Genomic DNA, 18907 nt, shown 5'->3' with positions numbered 1-18907 from the left:
CGGTGTATTAAAATGCAAATGTACCTATGTTTCTAATCCACTGAGGAAACATAAGCATGCTGTCACAGCTCCAAGCGCTGTTAAAAACCCATACGGCTCATATCATAAGTGAGCGTGTCAGCTGTCACGTTTCATTTGTGTTGAGTAAAGCATACGCGGGTTTGTTTGGCTGTTTATGAGCGGTCACTATGCTGAGAATGAGGTGCATCTTTTCTGCTAGTCAAGGCAACTCTATATAAGTAATATGTCAGTAGCAGAGACGATGTGACTTTGTATATTTATATTGTATTTTATTTTACATTTTGAAAGGATCTGCTCAGATGGGCCATGGAAATGTTCAAATTCCCACAGAGATTAAGAAATAAGCTAAAATACTCAGCATTTTGTATTTGAATCTCTATTCTCTCCATGTGAAGTATATATATATATATATATACAGTGAGGGAAAAAATTATTTGATCCCCTGCTGATTTTGTACGTTTGCCCACTGACAAAGAAATTATCAGTCTGTAATTTTAATGGTAGGTGTATCTGAACAGTGAGAGACAGAATAACAACAAAAAAATCCAGAAAAACACATTTCAAAAAAGTTATACATTGATTTGCATTTTATTGAGTGAAATAAGTATTTGACCCCTTTGCAAAACATGACTTAGTACTTGGTGCCAATGTTGGCAATCACAGACGTCAGACATCTCTTGTAGTTGGCCACCAGGTTTGCACACATCTCACATCTCAAGGAATTTGGGCCCACTCCTCTTTGCAGATCCTCTCCAAGTCATTAAGGTTTTGTGGCTGACCCTTCAGCTCCCTCCACAGATTTTCTATGGGATTAAGGTCTGGGGACTGGCTAGGCCACTACAGGAGCTTAATGTGCTTCTTTTTGAACCACTCCTTTGTTGCCTTGGCCGTGTGTTTTGGGTCATTGTCAGGCTGGAATATCCATCCACAACCCATTTTCAGTGCCCTGGCTGAGGAAAGGAGGTTCTCATCCAAGATTTAACGGTACATGGCCCCGTCCATCGTTGTCCTGTCACCTGGGGATGGTGTACTTGGGGTCATAGGCAGCATTCCTCCTCCTCCAAACACTGCGTGTTGAGCTGATGCCAAAGAGCTGGATTTTGGTCTCATTTGACCACAACACTTTCACCCAGTTCTCCTCTGAATCATTCAGATGTTCACTGGCAAACTACAGATGATCCTGTACATGTGCTTTCTTTAGCAGGGGGACCTTGTGGGCGATACTGGATTTCAGTCTTTCACGGCGTAGTGTGTTACCAATTGTTTTCTTGGTGACTATGGTCCCAGCTGCCTTGAGATCATTGACAAAATCCTCCAGTGTAATTTTGGGCTGATTCCTTGCCGTTCTCATGATCATTGAAACTCCATGAGGTGAGATCTTGCATGGAGCCCCAGACCGAGGAAGATCGACAGTCCTTTTGTGTTTCTTCCATTTGGGAATAATCGCACTAACTGTTGTCACCTTCTCACCAAGCTGCTTGGCGATGGTCTTGTAGCTCATTCCAGCCTTGTGTAGGTCTACAATCTTGTCCCTGACATCCATGGACAGCTCTTTGGTCTTGGCCATGATGGAGAGTTTGGAATCTGGTTGATTGCTTCCTTCTGTAGACAGGTGTCTTTCATACAGTTAATGAGCTGAGATTAAGAGCACTCCCCGAGAGTGCTCCTACTGTAATCTCAGCTCCTTACCTGTATAAAAGACGCCTGGGAGCCAGAAATCTTTCTGATTAATAGTGGATCAAATACTTATTTCACTCATTAAAATGCAAATCAATGTAGAACTTTTCTGAAATGCATTTTTCTGGATTTTTTTGTTGTTATTCTGCCTCTCACTGTTCAAATACACCTACCATTAAAATTACAGACTGATCATTTCTTTGTCAGTGGGCAAACGTACAAAATCAGCAGGGGATCAAATAATTCTTTCCCTCACTGTATATATGGACTAAAATGCTTAAAAGCTACCAAGATTTTGTTTTATATCAAATATTCGGAATTAGATGTAAGACATTTCCACAAAATGGCAAGGTGTAAGTGCAGACAGTGTGTTTATGATGTAAAGTCTCAAGATATATTGTAAAGATTGCAATTAGGAAGAGATATTGTGGACCGAATAATGTCTGTATATCTGAAATATGCGAAATATTTGTTAAGAGGCTGGGGGAAGAAGAAGAAACATGTCTACCTTTTCCAAATTCCTAAAATTTCTGTGCCAACTTAAAGTTTTTGGGGATGTATTTGTACTGGAATCCTGTCAAACCAGGTTAAATATAAAATATTACGTCAGACCCTGTTGAAGGTATACAGTACGTAAAAGCACTAAAAACAGGCTGACAGACAGTAAGCTGGGTCGATGGTGTGATGTCAACTCTCTGTTAAGGTGTTATTTTAAAATAATTAACTAGGTAGTAAGTCTAGCATGAGTTATTAACGTTGGCCTGCGGTCACAAGCCGTGTATTGTGTATGTATTGCTTTATATAGCGCCACAATTTTACACTTAGTCGTGTAAAATTGGATGGTTACCTCACAGTTGATTTTGTTCAAAATATTGGTTGAAACACCATTTGACTCATCTTTTTAACTCAATCATTCTATAGCAACCTTCATACATTAGACATGACTGCACTGAAAACCGGAAAATTTCATTCGCTACTGTTGTAAACGTGTTACATCGCTACCTCTGCTGCCACTCCTTCTACTGCTGACCAGAACTAAACAAAACAACTATCTATATTTGGCTAAACGGCACTGCACCCTGCCATGCTAATAGGTTTATTTTTTTCTTACAGCTCATAATGACAGCATGATAAATACCAAAAGTGTATGAGTTTTTAAGGAACAGAAAACCGTCTCAAAAAACTAAAAAAAAGATTTAAGATTTAAAAGAAAAAATTGTGCAAGGAGTCAACCCTGGCTTGTGTCCTTTAAAACTGTTGATTAATACCATGGTACTGTTATCTCTTACATGGTCCTGTGACTTAATAAAGATACTGCATCACTGATATTACAACTAGTCACATGTCGAATTTCTATTCATGGAATTACACAGCAAAAAAATCAAAGAAGTTGTGAGATTCTGCTATATCCAAAGTGCCTTTTTCGTCATGTACACACACACACACACACACACACATGTGACAAGGTGATTGTGTAAGAGATAAGGTAGCAGGCATGCTCGATGTTTTTGCCAACTTAGAGTAGGATTCCTGATCCCTTTCCAAATTTCAGTCTCCACAGACTGCCTTACTGACCTTTTAATGCCCATAGCTCAGCAAAGCTGCTGTCCACCAGTCATTCAGGACATCCACACTACTCAGAGCCAAATAGCATTCTGCTTCTGTGCTGGAATCTTGGCTGGGTGTTTTGTTCAAAATTGTTTTGTGCTCCCAGACCTGCTGTTGTCTTTACAAAGGACAAGGTGCAAGATTGTGTACTGTAGTGCATTTTATTCCCTTTAAACCAGATAAGTACACACTTACGGAGGCGTCAATATTGATATTGGTATCAGGTATCAGTCAGATGCCAGGCTCATGTATTGGTACTTGTAGCAAAATGCTCCGGAAACAACATATCATACTGTGTGATGTAAGCCTAGTGTATGGTGTCACGTGAATGAACAGTGATCTGGATATATTTCACAATTAAATATCACAGCAAAGCAAACTGCAAAGGTAGAAGTGGTCAAGGACTACAAATATTTAGGGACTCGATTATGTATTCAATGATAAATTACAATTTGAGGCTGATATTATTAGAAGGAAAGCTCTTCAACATATATATTTTCTGAGGAAACTTCAACGGATATTTCTTTTATGAAGATGTTTTACACGTGTTTTATTGAATATGTTTTTTCATTATTTGTTGGTATGGCAACTTAAATATAAGCAATTGGGGTAAGTTGTAATGTGCAGCAAGATAGTGGGGACCGACTTAAGGACTATCACACAAATTTACGAACATAAGGTGACTAAGAAGGACCAGTTAGTCCTTTATGATGCCACCCATCCATTGTGTACCAAATTTCAGCTGCTTCCTTCTGGCCGGAGATTTAAACTCCCTTTGGGCAAATCAAATAGATATAAGAATTCCTTTGTACCTGCTGCAGTCATGTTTTAATAATGACTTATTTATAATTTATTTATTATTATAAATTGCTGCTGTATGTATGTGTACTGCTGTCTACACTAATAATTGCCTCTAAGGACAATAAAGTAAAGTAAGTAAAATGTACTCTGTGAACATATCAAGAGCAGGTCCAGGAATGTTTAGTATGTTTAATAGAAAGATAAAAAGTGGTCCAGCTAAATTTTATGAGCAAGCGTGATGATTAATAATAAGTGCAAGATGCAACAAATTGTGTGTACACTCAGTTATTTGCGAGTGTGGAGCTTTGAAGCAACCAGTTTTCACATGTAAGCACTGAGACACACTCGCATGTCAGAGTCTACACATTTTTAGTGATCATGCGTGCAGATACTGTTCTGTGCACTTGGGTCAGCTGCTCTCTCATGCTCTATTCAACATAGTACTCGGGCATCTTAAAAATAAAACTCAGTATGTGGAGTTCATTGCCAGGAGCACATAGCAGCAACTAACCTAGACACTAAATAAAGTGCTCCATGACACCCTGATTGCTTAACATTAAGGAGGTTACTCCAAGTTGGTGTTCATACAAAAATGCCTTCAGTGTATCAGTAGATACAATACAAAGGTTTTCCCTGCAACTACAAACACATGACATCAGTTCTTCACTTCTCCTATTGCTTGTATTTATATTTTCCATCCATCATCATGGCCCTGTCATCGTATATCTCCCTACATGACATCATCCTGTTCATCACCATCATATATTTCTCCACCTGACATCACAATATGGACACATCACTGGCTCTTTAGTCATATATTTCCAAGTGACATTGGCGTGATGAAAGATAACCTCTTTAAACCACAAATGCAGGCAGATTGCACTGACCCAGTATGGACACAAGAGAATGGGACATGCTGGCAAGAAGTGGTCACTTGTATTTATAGAGTGTTGATGGATTATGAAACCGGCCGCTCAGGACGTTACGGTTATTTTCGTAAAGGCCGTTCGTTCCTATAGCTAAGGCCTCGCAGTCTCTATGGTGATGTTAAGGGATCTATCTAGCATAGCTATATTTACTACATGCGCGGGTGCTGGAGCCCGGGGCCTCATTAGGTTTTAGGAGAGAAACACAGAGTCGTAATTGCTCTGAGAATCTGCTGAGTGATACAATACAAGTAAACCATGTTCTCTCTCTGTGTGGGTTTTTCTCATCACAGCTGGAGAGTGCTTTCCAGATCATTGGGCCCACTTATTGGAGCTCCAAGGTTATGATAGGTTTTTATAAATTATACAGTGTCATATACAGGGCTGTACGTAGAGTGTAGTTTTCTTAAATGCTACCCAAAAAAGTTAGTGCCAGTGTAGGTGAAATGCAAACAAATGGCAATAACAAAAAAAAAGTCCACAAAAGTCCTAAATAATTGGGTTTAAGCACATTATCTGGCAACATCTTGGATCAAAGTTGTCCAGTTCTATCCAGAAAGGGCTGGTGTGGGTGCAGGTTTTCATTTCAGCTACACCTGATAGTCTTATGAAAGCCAAGATTAACCTTGATTAATTAATTCAGTTATGGCTTCTGCTTGATTGGAATGAAAACCTGCACCCAAATGAAGTCTTTTGAAAATGACTAGATATCGATGTCTTAGATCCTAATGGTTTATTAAAGGCTGGTGCAAATAGAGGATCAAATACTTAAGCTTTATATAGATTTATACCTCAGGACTGTTGAATACTCGACTCTGATTGGCCAGGAAGTTGAGTAATTCTCTATAACAGAAGGTGTATATGACTTTGCTCATTCTAATGCTTAAATGTTTTAGTAGGAACTTAAACAGGACTCGTGTGATGTCAGTACTTGGTCACCTCTTGGTCTCCCTGTATAATCTATCACTGGGCTTAGTGAACAAAACTCATGGACACTACAGTTACAGTTGTTGCAGTAATCAAAGAACAAGTTTACTCAGGATGATTCTGTGCCTCTGTTTCTTTTCCAAAGCTCTAAAACCTTTAAGCAGTATCTAGGAAGCCACTTTAAACTTCTCTACATTTACTTGGCATTTATCCTATATTGTGTAATGTCTTGTTTTGTAATTGATATGCATTATTATTTATTCACCCAGGTATTGCTTCTGATTTCTTTGCTACTGAGTTATTGATTATGCACATTATGAATGCATATTCTGTCAATAAAATATATTTAACTTATGTTTCCATGTGATATGTAATGTATGAATCCAACTTTACTAATTATTTATTACTTTGGGGAATTTCTGTATTAATGAATACAAATTACTACATTAATACAATAAATGAATAAAACCAGAGGTGTTAAATGTGCATGTAATCAGGAAATCAGGATGTGGGTGGAAAATAGTTAGCATAAAAAACACCCAGTCAGTGAAACCATGAGGTAGAAACGACCCAAATTGCTTATTAAATCAATTAAAGCAGACAGGGAAAATAAACAACACATGCTTTTCAAAGTGCAAATGATTTAGTAAATGAGCTTGCACATATTTTGTGGGTGTTATAAAGATTATTCATGCAAACCTTCAGTTCATCAGGGCGTAAATGTCTGAGTGTGGCTATGAATTATAATTCTGCTTCCTGTACAGCTATAAAGTTGTGTTATATGTTGCCTGAAGATAATTCATCGTATTGAACAAGCATAACTGACCTGAAGGACAGGGAAAATTACTTGACTCCTAGGTGTTTAATTGGATTCGGAAAGATAAATCATGTGCGGAAGAGATGGAAAAAAGTTAGAAGGTAAAAGTATATTTAGCCAATTTGTCAGTGTCCAGTTTGCCTTTTCAAAGCATGCACACACTCAGCGTTGCAGATTGCGTTAATGCCCTTGGATTGACAAGAAGATTAACTTGACCATGTGACAGTACAGTATGGCAGTACACTGTGTCTTGATTGATGAGTATGTTAAAAAGGGTGACCTCCAGTTACCCATTTCCACTTACAGTGCTTTGGACTGTGGAATTGAGGTGCACTGTATAACTGCTATCCGATACAGTCCATAGTCTACACCTCTATACGTATACCATAGCTGATATTTATTTGAATTAAAATACTGTTTTACATTAATCCCCTGTTGAAAGCTGGGGTGAGTTAATGTCATTGTAGTTCTAATCCTTATTGAATGAAATGCCGTTTTAGAAGGGAAAGTGAATTAAAGGATTGATCTGTCTCTGTCTCTGTCCACTTCCTCTAGGGACTGGTGTCTTCTTTCTGGCCTGTACAGAAGGGGAACAGATCAGCTTTCTGTTCGACTGTATCGCTCGAGGCACCTCTCCAAGCAGGACACCATTTGGATTGCGCCCCTCCCTACCAGGTTCAAATAGCACATGTTTTTGTGTGTGTGTGTGTGTGTGTGTGTGCGTGGGTGTGTGGGTGTGATATTATTAATATTCATTAGCCATCATACACTTTCTCTCTCTCTCTCTCTCTCTCTCTCTCTCTGATTATTGATTAATGAATTCAACATATGAAAAACAAGCTAGTTTCTAGTCTAACTTACATCACAGCTATAATCAGTCATTCTGTCACTACCATGTAACTGTCACTGAAGATCTCCGACTCTGATCACTGATACCAAAGACTTCCAAAAAATAAATGTCTCCACACCGAAAACCTCAATATGTCAGCAATTACACGTTTTTAAAAATCGGATAATGTGCACATCCACCATACAAGCCCCTGTGAAGGAGCTGCTCCTATTAAAAGAGTAACATTAGAATTAAATCATGAATATAAACCTGTTGATTTGCCTTGCAAAGGAAACTACTTATTATAGAAAATTAACCTTCTCAAGAATGGGAATTGGGCATTTAACAGCTATCAAAGAACTTAAGACAAATAAGAACGAACTCGAATTTGACCCGACCTCTAAAGTGATCAGTAATAACAAAAGTGAAGTGAATCTGAATAGAAAGTGTGAGATCTCCAGTTCGGCGAGCACTGAGACACATGCTGAGCAGTGAGACAAGCTGCAATTCATGTCATTTTTAATAACCATGCTCACTGATATTGCTCAGCAGCACCAGGTAGGCTCCTTGCTAGCAACACACTAACAGCAACTGAAATAAACAGAGCTAAATCAAATGTACCATGAAACCCCTGGCTGCTTAATACTGTGTTACTTATTTGCTTTCTTACTGGTATTGAATTAAAAAAACAAAAAAAAAAAACCCCCGAAAGTACTAAAACTCAGTCTGAAAGAAATGTATTACCCAGATACTGAGTCCACAAATTTCTTCATGTTCTTATGAAATCGCCCTTTAATTAACTTTCATTGATTCTTTCATCGATGCTTTCTTTTGCACAGAGACTACAGCAGATTAAAATCAATTGTCATAAAGTCATAATAAAAAAACATGTCGAAGGGAAAACTAGTTTCACACGCCCGGAGTTCTTGAAAGTGCAGAGAAACTGAGAATGAAAAATTCTGCTCTTTGTAATTTCCACAATATTACATGCCAATTATTATTATTATATTTAAATACTGCTAAGGTGAAGTGAAACTCTCCGCCCCTGCATTAGCAGTGTGAAAGTGGAGAAGATGTGGAGAAACAGCTTGACATGTTAATCAAATCGGGGTCGTGGACTGTAGCTGAGAATGAAGGGCTGTATGCAGGAAAGTATAACATTTTTTGTGAGAGTTGTTTTTTGTCATGCCTTGCGCAGGGAAGTGGAATGATGTACACCATTCACAGTATAAAAGCTCACCGTTATGGTGTTTGTATCAGTGCATCACAGTAACTGCTTTGTAACCTCACAAATTCAATTTAATGACATTTAATACTGTACAGCAGAGTACAGTGTTGCAGTTTCTCTAGGAACGTCGTGTTATTCGACAACAAGCACTAATGGAAAGCAATTACGTCTGCTTAAAATGTTAAATTTTCTTAAAATTACTTCTTAATTATGTGTAACCCAGTAGATTGTCTTGAAAAGGGTTTTAAACATTCACCTTGTTGTAGCAGGATGGAGGAGAAACAAATCACGGTTGTTAAACGAACATCTAGAGCTGTGCCAGTCAACTATATGACTACAGAAATACTTCACCAGATTAAAGCATAGCACTATAGGATATAATATGATATTCTACTAGGACAGGAAATGAACATATTTTGTCATACTCAGACTGCATTCTTGGGTAAATAATGTAATTTTGCTTTTGCTGGGAAATCTCTTTAACAGAAGTCAATAATGGGATTTCCACCTGTGTTGGTTGGTGGTGTTCAGCATTGAATTTATTTGTGATATCACACTTAATAATAGTGGTTAATCACTCAAGAGAAAGTAGCTCAGTCCGTTTTTTGCAGCTTATTTACTATTTATAATATGAAATATTTACAGTTATGTATTTCTTTTTTTTAATCGAGTCTATGTAACGGAGGCCAGTGCTGTGCAGGTAAACCTCACTCCCTCGATCTCAAGAGGCGAACTAGCTAGACGCTAAAGACTGCAGTCTTTAGCCACCCGTCTCACATGCTGGAGACTCAGGTTTGAGACCCGCTTGGAGTGGTGCCAAGTAGGACCCAGGGGGGTTGCATCTACCAGGTTTAAATATTATATTTATATGGTGATAGTTGTGCCTCCTGGTGGTCCAGCGGCAGGAATCCGCGCTGTAATTGCTGCAGCCTGGGTTCGATTCCTGGGCAGGGAGCTAACCCAGCCACTGAAGAGTTAACTCTCAGTGCTGGTCCCAAGCCCGAATTAAATGAGATGGTTGCGTCAGTAAGGGCATCCAGCGTAAAACCTGTGCCAAATTGAAACATGCGGATCTGCTGTGGCAACCCCAAACAGGGAGCAGCCGAAAGAACAACAACATATTGTGGTAGTTGTATGTGGTATACAGTTTTACTAGTAAAAAAGCATTAGTTGTACTGTTTGTTTTTTCTCTGTACCAGTTTTATGTAATGCATGGAATGAGGAGCTGTGAATTGGCCAGTAGGGGGCTGACAACCCTCCCTTTCCCATTGCCCGGTTCACTAACACAATACTCTACACACAGAAACCCAACAAGTGTCCTGACTAATCTTATACCAAACTTTCAATGATAAAGTAGTTCATTTATTTTTTACAGATTCAGATAAGTTGATTTCCACTAGATTGGTTAAATGACATGTTATTATACTGCTAGAAATGGTTCAAAAGAGATATGATGTGAAAGCAGCCTTAAATAATACCTCTGTTTCTGGCAAATTGAAATATACAGAGATTTTCCATCTTAATCTACCTGTCATGGAGGCAGACAGATGGATGCTGGTTTATGACTTTTATTAAAACCACTGAAGGAAAGAGAAAAGGGGCTAGGCTGTTTATTAAACTGTTTAATCAGGTGGAATCAGTTGTAGCTCCTGCTTGACTGGAATGAAAACCTGCACCAACACCAGAGCCCAACGAGGCTATTGGGATATTTTTTTTTTAAACAGAGCAGCAAACAGTCACAGGACAAAGGCATGGATTTATAACACTGATGTCCAGAATATATAAAATGTATTTGGGAGATTCCGAGAATAGATTTTTAGTTTTTAAGTAAATTTAAGTAAATTATAGTCTGTAGCTTTAGGACTTGCAGACAGGTGACTACAAATGATAAGGTATCTAAAATAAATCTACAAGTGAAATCCTGAGCTGCATGGTAGTGATGGCATTGTCTATTCACAGCAGCAGGTTCCTAGATCGATCCTGTGTGCTGTTTTGTTCATTCTCTCCATGTCCATTTAAGCTTCTTCCAGGTTGTCTAGTGTCCTGCCACGTCCCAACCACATTTAGTTCAACATACTCAAGTTATAAGTTGTGCAATTACAGTTTTATTGAGTTTTTCTGTGGTTGGATTTCATGCAGCTGCAATGGCTTTCATTACTATACACTGTTAAATCACATTAATTATCATTAATGAGTGGTAATAAATGGTAATTAAATGATTTATAAAGGTTTCCCCGGGCTTGACAATATGTCTGTATTATTCATGCCGGTCTCCACGGCTCACATCACATAAATGGGTCACTGTATTTCCTCTGAAACTCAAATACGGACATGGTCCCAAGATTGTAGTAAAAATTAATGAGGTGTTTGCATTTTTTAAGCCTTATTAAATCATCTCACATCAGAGATCTTTAATGGAGGATCTCTTGAAGATCTGCTAATATTGAGTGTACTTAATGAGTAGCATAATTTAAAGCTGTGGTGTTTTTTTTTATGGCTTTGGCTGCATGAGACATTCAGAGTGCTTTCATTATGTCTAAAAGTAGCCATAGCACTGTCACTGACACTGACTCGTCAGCTAGGGCAAAGGAGAACGTGTACACTGCCTCGGGTGTGTGTTGGTACTTTTCTCACAGGTCATCTCATGTTCTATTTGTCAGATTAGCACACCGCCAGCTTTACGTATTAATATATGATGTGATGAAGGAAATTTGCCAAGCAGAACCTTCTCTTGATACTTTGCATAGCTCAGTGTGCTCTAACAGGATCAGGTGTCAAGTGGCACAGGCAGAATCAAAGCCACAGAGAGCCGCTGGATAAAGTCGGTCATTGATGTTTGCATTGGAGAGAAATTCTACAAATACCTATGTACAGCCACTTGTATCCGTTTTCAGTTAGGTGTGCTTAGAGAGGCACCACTGACTCATTTATATTGCGCAAAGTTGGACACCTGGCAGAGTCCTTTGACATTTTGACAATTAGTTATTACTAAGCAGAGCAGTCTTACTGATGCACGTTCATGTTCAAGACTTCATGTTAGCAATAAACGAAAAGAAACCTAGTTTCAAACTGTTAACAGTTACATCATAAATAATGATTATGATTTAATTCTAGCACAGTGTTGTTGAATTCCCAAATCTGATTGGCTTGAAAGTATTGATTACTATACAGCTATACAGCAGCTATAGTTTGTTGAGGTAAATAAACAATAAGTTTGTTGTGATGGTACACATCACATAACAAGAAGATTTTATGCCTTTGTTTCTCGTCACAGTTTCAGAAAACGTAACACACAGAACCTGTTAGCCAAATTCATGAGTCTAAAAGCCATTGCTGTGATCAAGACTCTTTTATTGACACACTGCAGTGCTGCCGATATTTGGTTTCAATATATAGCTGAGAATCGTGGGGGATGTGGTAGCTTAGTGGTTAAACCATTGCGCTACTGATCGAAAGGTTGTAAGTTTGATCCCCAGGTCTACCAATCTGCCACTGCTGGGTGCCTGAGCAAGGCCCTTATCTCTAATTTGCTCTGTTGTATGAAATGAGATAAATTGTAAGTTGCTCTGGATAAGAGTGTCTGCCAAATGTAAATCTTTAGTTACTGATCTTAGTGTACAGCAGTGATGGTATCTGCCACTGCTGAGTACTTGACCATACTCCAAGATTACTGCCATTTGTACACTGAGCATTCACAGCCATTTACTGAGATGTGTGTGTTGGCTCCAGTGAATTGTCTGAACAAAACAGAGGCTAAAATAATAAATTCATGTATTAGCAACTAATATCCAGATTTAACTCCGTGTGTGTGTGAAAGAGAAAACAAGAGAGAAAGGGAATAGTATCACATTTGTTCATTTGGACTAATGGTAATTGAATCTGTTTGATTTTTCAGACCTCAGCGCTCAGGCGTCCTCTGTGGAGGAGAGGATTACACAGGAAGCCAGCGAGCTGGAGAAACGCCTCAGCATGCTGTCAGTCTGCAGCCACCAGAGCAGCACAGGTAACACACACACACACACACACATGCATACATTATGCGTATACACTTCAAAGCAAATTATTTAGAACCACACTAATATCAGTAGGGAAATCATATAGTTATTAGAGAGGGGAATGGGCTAGGTCGACTGATGCAGCATGGGAATATATAAGGCTGTGGCTGTCAAAGTGGGACCCATGAACCATATCCAGAAATTTGTGTTTTTTATGTATCTACAGTGGGAAAAAAACAACAAAATTACAAGTTTTACTTATTATTAGCTTCTTATAGTTATTAGACAGTTTGACCAGTCACTGTAACAGATTTTTTTAATTCAATAATTCAGAAACCTTTATGTCTATAAATAATGTTTGATTAAAATTGTTAAATTATTTGTTCTGTCAGTGAATAGTTAAGCAACAGAAGCACTATGGTTCTAGTAAATAAACAAAATCCATCCATCTTTTATACCCGCTTTATTCTTAATTAGGGTCACCGAGATCTGCTGGAGCCTATCCCAGCACACATTGGGTGAAAAGCAGGGGTACACCCTGGACATGTCGCCAGTCCATCACAGGGCTTAAATAAACAAAATATTATTTATTATTATATTTAAATAATGATCCCAATATTTGAATATCTGGATTGTGTTTAAAATCTGTACTGAGGGTGTGTGTAAAATTATTACAGTTAAAGGGTTTGCATTATATAAGGGAATAAAAATGTAATAGTATTTTTCACTGTTTCCCCAAAAGTTAAATTGGAAACAGTTTGGAAGGTTACACATCCATCAGTTGACAAAAAGTTTCTACAGAAACAGTCAATCTGGCAACCTTGATACCAGTTTTCTTTGCAGGTGCACAGGTGCTTTTTAGTAATCTATTCTTTCTTCTGTCTTCTAAATGGTCAGCCTCCCACTCCAGCTCCACTGGAGATGCCCGCAGCATCTCAAGCTCCTCCTCCGAGACCAGCCACTCAGACGCCAGCTTGAGCAGTCGCCTAGCAACATGGGCTGACCCAGTTCGATACCCCACTCCTACAGAGCCCTCTGTGTCAGGAGCGACGGGGTCAAGGCCATCCAGTGAGGAGCATCATGAAGGACTACTCCGCCCACAAACTAAACCGGCCCATCCCAGAGGACTTCAGGAGGCCGGGTGGCAGAGCTCGACTGACAGCGGCATCGCCACAGGAAGCCACTCATCCTATTCTGGAAGTTTCTCATCCTACACAGGCAGCTTAGATACCACACAGGGAGAGATTGAGGAGTACGGCTCGGTGCTGAGCCTCACACTGAACACAAATTCCAGCACAAACCTGACTGTAAACCCCAACACTCCAATTTCCACTTCTAACACAAACCTCAGACTTCCTCCACAGTTCCATACATCCAGCATATCAGCAAGCCCCACTCCCTTGCCAGCAGGGCACAGACCATGTGTTTGCCATATCAGTGGTGTATCTAAAGCACAGGAGTTGGAGTACAAGGTGCCTGTGCCTCTCCTGCAGCACTACGACACCCCTCGCAGACTTGTCCATCCTCACCCCTCCACCTCCTCGACCCAGAAGCTCCAATGTGGCCAATTAGAGCCACTGGGAAGCCCTGCTTCTCCCACAATGACTGCACCCCTGAGGCTGAGTGGGAGCGGTGACGGAGTACTACCCTCTGGAAGCTTGACCATGCAGGGGCACATTCTCTGTCCGGTCTGTGGAGGACTGAAGGTATTGCTTTTTTTCTCTCTCTTTTATCCATCTTTTTGTGTGCACATTAAATAAATTTTTTAATGACTTCATCATAACATCATAAAAATGAAGAAACCATTGATCACGGTTGCCAGGTCTGGATGCAGCCTTATTGATCACAGAACCTTATCTTACTTTCAAAATCAGGATTTAATATTTACAAACTTAATCACTTAATACATTTCAACAAATTAAAAAAAAAATGCTTAAAATGGTGCACTTTCCTTAAGTACTTCTGTCACCAAATTCTCAAAATGGTCTCGTGACACAAATTTTCATAAATGAAGAATAGCTATGAAAATGATTCAGAACATAACAGACTAAGCGCTGACTGTTTGCTTCAATAACACTCCACTTTAATTTGTCTGCTGATGTAAGATTAATAATAATGAATACAAATAATGAATGTAAAATACCTAACCCTCTACTCAAAGACAGTAAAGTAATAAAATACCGATATTATGCTGGAAAAAGATGGATCTGGCTTAACTGACTTCTGGTTTATTAACTTTTTTTAATGAATACTTGTTTTTTTTGTATTTCGGTTACAATTTAGCTCTTTGTGAATTAAAAACTTTGCAGTGAGGGGGAGTGAGAAATGTTTCTCTACATAGACTTTTAAGTCTTTATTTCTCACTTTCCTATTAAATCTTAAAACTTCATCCTCCATTTCATCGCACCTGCTTTCACTCTGGCGACGGCCCATCAGGAGGTGTAGCAAAACAATCTGCTGCTGAATTTAAAAGAGGTTGTCATCTTGTTTTTCTTTAGCGGCTTCAAAATGATCTGCGCACACATTAATTAGCCTCAAATACGAACCTATGTCTCACAAGGAGCTTTTTCCCTAAATCCACTACAGGTGTTACATTTAAGCTAAGAGAAATGTTTCCTGGCTGTTGCTTGTCTGGAATGAAAATGTGTAGCTACACTGAGCCACTGTAGATAAGACTGGACACCCTGTATTAGCAAAAAAGATACTGACCCATTGATTTTTCACCTCTTGATTACCTTCAAGCCTTATCTTGCTTAATCGAGATAAGATCGTGGATCTTATTGACATTTGGCTTTGGTTGTCTAGATTTTCTTCCTGTCCAGGTTTTCATTTGTTCCGGCATGTGACCTGCTATATAATTATGCATGTAAGCATTTGTGTTATGTGACGGTGCAAAAATACCAGTGTTGCTATAGTCGATGTACCAATGTCAGCAGATACGATTATGGCCTCTTTTACGCCTCTAGTCACAGATCATCATTTTTGCCTGTAGTAGAATGGAGACACTGACCATAACGCTCTTTTACTGACAAGAGTACGCTGACTAGTGTAGCTAACTACAAAACTTAGCAAGTCATATACATTGCCTGTCAGGTCATTATGCTATGTAACTACAATACTTTTAGCAAAATATATTACGTTCTCTCAGTCCTGTTCATAAGGAATAAAACACAACAAGGTTTGCTGTTATAGGAAAATAATGACTGACACGAATGATGTGTCATAGTTAGCACTACTGTTAATTATTTCCTATAACAGTACATTCTGACGTTTTATTCCTTTTAAACCATAGTAATTTTCCTGCAATTAGATACTGAAATTGAACTAATGAACACATCATACATCAACTATCAATCAAGGGTAATAATATAAACATGTCACTACTGCTTTTAAATGACCAATCGGAATCGCATTGCAGTGTTCTACTTATCTACACATACAATATACGCACATTTAAATTCTTTTCTCACTCCCACACATGACCGTAAATGTGCTCTCAGATGTGCTCTAATTAGAGACAATTCAAATCCTGTGATGATGTTTCTCTCCACAGATGGTAATGCCTTCCACACACACACGTTCCTCTCATGTCCCTGCTGGACTAGGTAAGGCTAATGTGCAGGCATTTTATGTCTTTGCTGGCTTTAGGCTGTTATTGGGTATAACTATCTACATCACTCCTTTAGAAAAAACAAAGCCTGAACTGAGCAGTGCAGCTGTATCTGCAGCTGCTCAGGGTGCGAGTGTGGACTCCACTGAGGTAAACAGAATATTTTCATCATTCTGGTATTCACTTTTTTAGATGAAGGCAGAGATCATTGAATGAACTGACAAGGAAAATGACGTTTTTAGAGTTAGGATGAGCAACAAGTTAATGTTAGGGTGCAAGTAAAGGCTTGAATGAAAACTAAGGTTAAGCTTTGTATTAAAACTAGGGTTAACCCACTATGTATCAGTTTAATATATCTTAATACCTAAACAGTAAAGCTGTTAGTTGAGCTAGATCTCATTCATGGTATAATAAGAATGAGGAAGCTATTTTTTACAAATACAAGGTGGGATTAGGTGAGGTGTAATAAGTAAAGCAGCAGGCATGCTCACTGTTTTTGCCAGCTTAGAGAAGTTAAGGGATAAAGGTCAAATGTCTTGCTCAGGGGCACAGGGGTAACAGCTTGGCAGTGGTGGGATTTGAACACAACCTTCTAAGCTGTTGGTCCTATGTCCAAATATTCTGCCTTGAACCGTGTTAACAAAAGCTAATAATCTGATGTCGAAGCCAAAAATGAAAATGCACATTAATATCTTTTTGTGATTGAGGGTCAAACAGATCCTTGCTAGAGGCTTGAATGGGACATGGTGCATGATTACATTATAATTTGAATTAGGTTTACTCCTAATATAAGTCATGATTGGTGTTAGAGATTTTATCATTTCTTGAGCATGTGATTTATCATCACAGGCCGAGCAGTTAAGCAGATATGAGCTGATAAGCGGCCAAATACCGCAGAAGTGCTTTTGGGAGGCTGAGGGTGAGTTTGTAGTTCCACAGAGTTTGTAGTGTCTCCAGCTCTTAGATAAGTATTACTGGAATGACAGGCCCTGTGATTTCCTCTCATCAGGACGTTCATCAGCAGTGCCTACATCTCCCATGAGCTCTCTGAGGCTTTTCAGACACTCTTCCTTGTCGGGTAAGTCTCAAGACTTGCTTAGTAATTTGAGAACTTCTGAACTTGTTAATAAAACAAAAGGTCAGCTTTGACAGATCATTAACTGGACTGCGAGCATGCTTAAGAGAGAATTGATTATTATAAGCACTCAGGCGAGATGTAAATGTCCAATCTTGTTGTATTCTGCCTGTCAGATCCCAGAAGCTGTTATAAGTGTCTGGCTTTGCCAATGGAGTCATTCAGATGTCAGTCTGATCCAGCACTGTGCTCAATACTTTTATGTGGAGAACTGTGCATTGTGATAGATGTGTAAACCAAATGACTGATGGAATTTTAAGTTAACTCTACATCCTTCTTGTATTACTTACAGGAAAACTCTAGTTTATACTGGACTAATAATACCATCAGTCTAAAACTGTTGGGAGGGAATATAGCAACAAATGCCCAGTGGCTCAGCTGTTTGGACATCTACAGTAGAGCAAGTTCATTCCACCACTTAGTTGCCAGAACAGAGAAGAGTCTTGCTTAGTAAGTTCAGATCTACAGTAGGGTATAACAATATTGCCTGAGGTATTAGCTGCAAATTGAAGCGGATTTGTTTGAGTTGAGTGAACAAATGCGGTGAGAAACTGATTAAAGGATTAAAGCACTTCTGCATCGCTCTCTTTAGGTAAAAATGAAAAAGAGCTAAATCCTCACATCAGGTAGTTGAACAGCATTGTGGTTAGTGTAAAAAGAGACCTACTTGCCTGAAAAGAAAAGAAAAAAAGCTGAAACTAAAAAATGATCATCTTATTATTGTTAGGAACATCTGTGCACCTGCACGTTCATGCAGATATCTAATCGGCCAGTCACGTGGCAGCAGTTCCATGCGAAAAATAATACAGATACAAGAGTTCACATCAAAAATGTTCAAATCAGGCTAGCCCAAACTGCGTGGCATATTCACTGTTGTTGTTTAATGTTCAGTGCATGCGGAGATGCTCTTCTGCTGACCACGATTGTAGAGCGCTTATATGAATTACTATATCCTTCCATTCTGGCCAGCTTTCTCTGACCATTTGCATCAACAAGACATGAACTCTAGAGTCTGTATGTGAAATTCAGCAGTTTCTGAAATACTTAAACCAGCCTATCTGATGTCAACAACTATTCCACAAACAGAGTCACATTAAATGAGAACATTAAGTGAAGCTCTGGACCCATATTTGCATGATGTCTTGCATTGCCCTGCTGCCACTTGCTTGGGCTGCATAAATGTTCGTAATAAAGAGGACAGTGAATGTATATATGATTGTTTATGAGGGTGGTTTAGATTTTATTATATGACAATGTTTATGGTATATGTGTTAGAAGTATTTGTGATGTATTGCTGTATATTGTAAGTGCTTACTCATAGCCAGGCTAGACA

At 38.9% G+C, this 18907-nt stretch overlaps 1 protein-coding gene across 2 annotated transcripts in view; it reads left to right on the top strand.

The window, feature by feature from the left end:
- The window catches only part of dok7b (docking protein 7b), a 35030-nt gene that overhangs the window by 13074 nt on the left and 3049 nt on the right, over positions 1–18907 (top strand). Inside the window, exons 5-11 of one of the 2 annotated variants that reach the window (XM_058384206.1) lie at positions 7333–7452; positions 12730–12837; positions 13727–14535; positions 16383–16434; positions 16516–16589; positions 17289–17358; positions 17449–17517. In XM_058384206.1, coding sequence (XP_058240189.1) covers positions 7333–7452; positions 12730–12837; positions 13727–14535; positions 16383–16434; positions 16516–16589; positions 17289–17358; positions 17449–17517 — 1302 coding nt within the window. Of the gene's footprint in view, positions 1–7332; positions 7453–12729; positions 12838–13726; positions 14536–16382; positions 16590–17288; positions 17359–17448; positions 17518–18907 lie in introns of both variants that reach the window. The other variant, XM_058384199.1, reaches the window with a different exon arrangement.

The sequence above is a fragment of the Hemibagrus wyckioides genome, linkage group LG03 (genome assembly GCF_019097595.1).
Source record: "Hemibagrus wyckioides isolate EC202008001 linkage group LG03, SWU_Hwy_1.0, whole genome shotgun sequence".
Taxonomy (NCBI): domain Eukaryota; kingdom Metazoa; phylum Chordata; class Actinopteri; order Siluriformes; family Bagridae; genus Hemibagrus; species Hemibagrus wyckioides.
The sequence above is the reverse complement of the archived record's forward strand: the minus strand, read 5'-3'. Positions and strand labels throughout refer to the sequence as shown.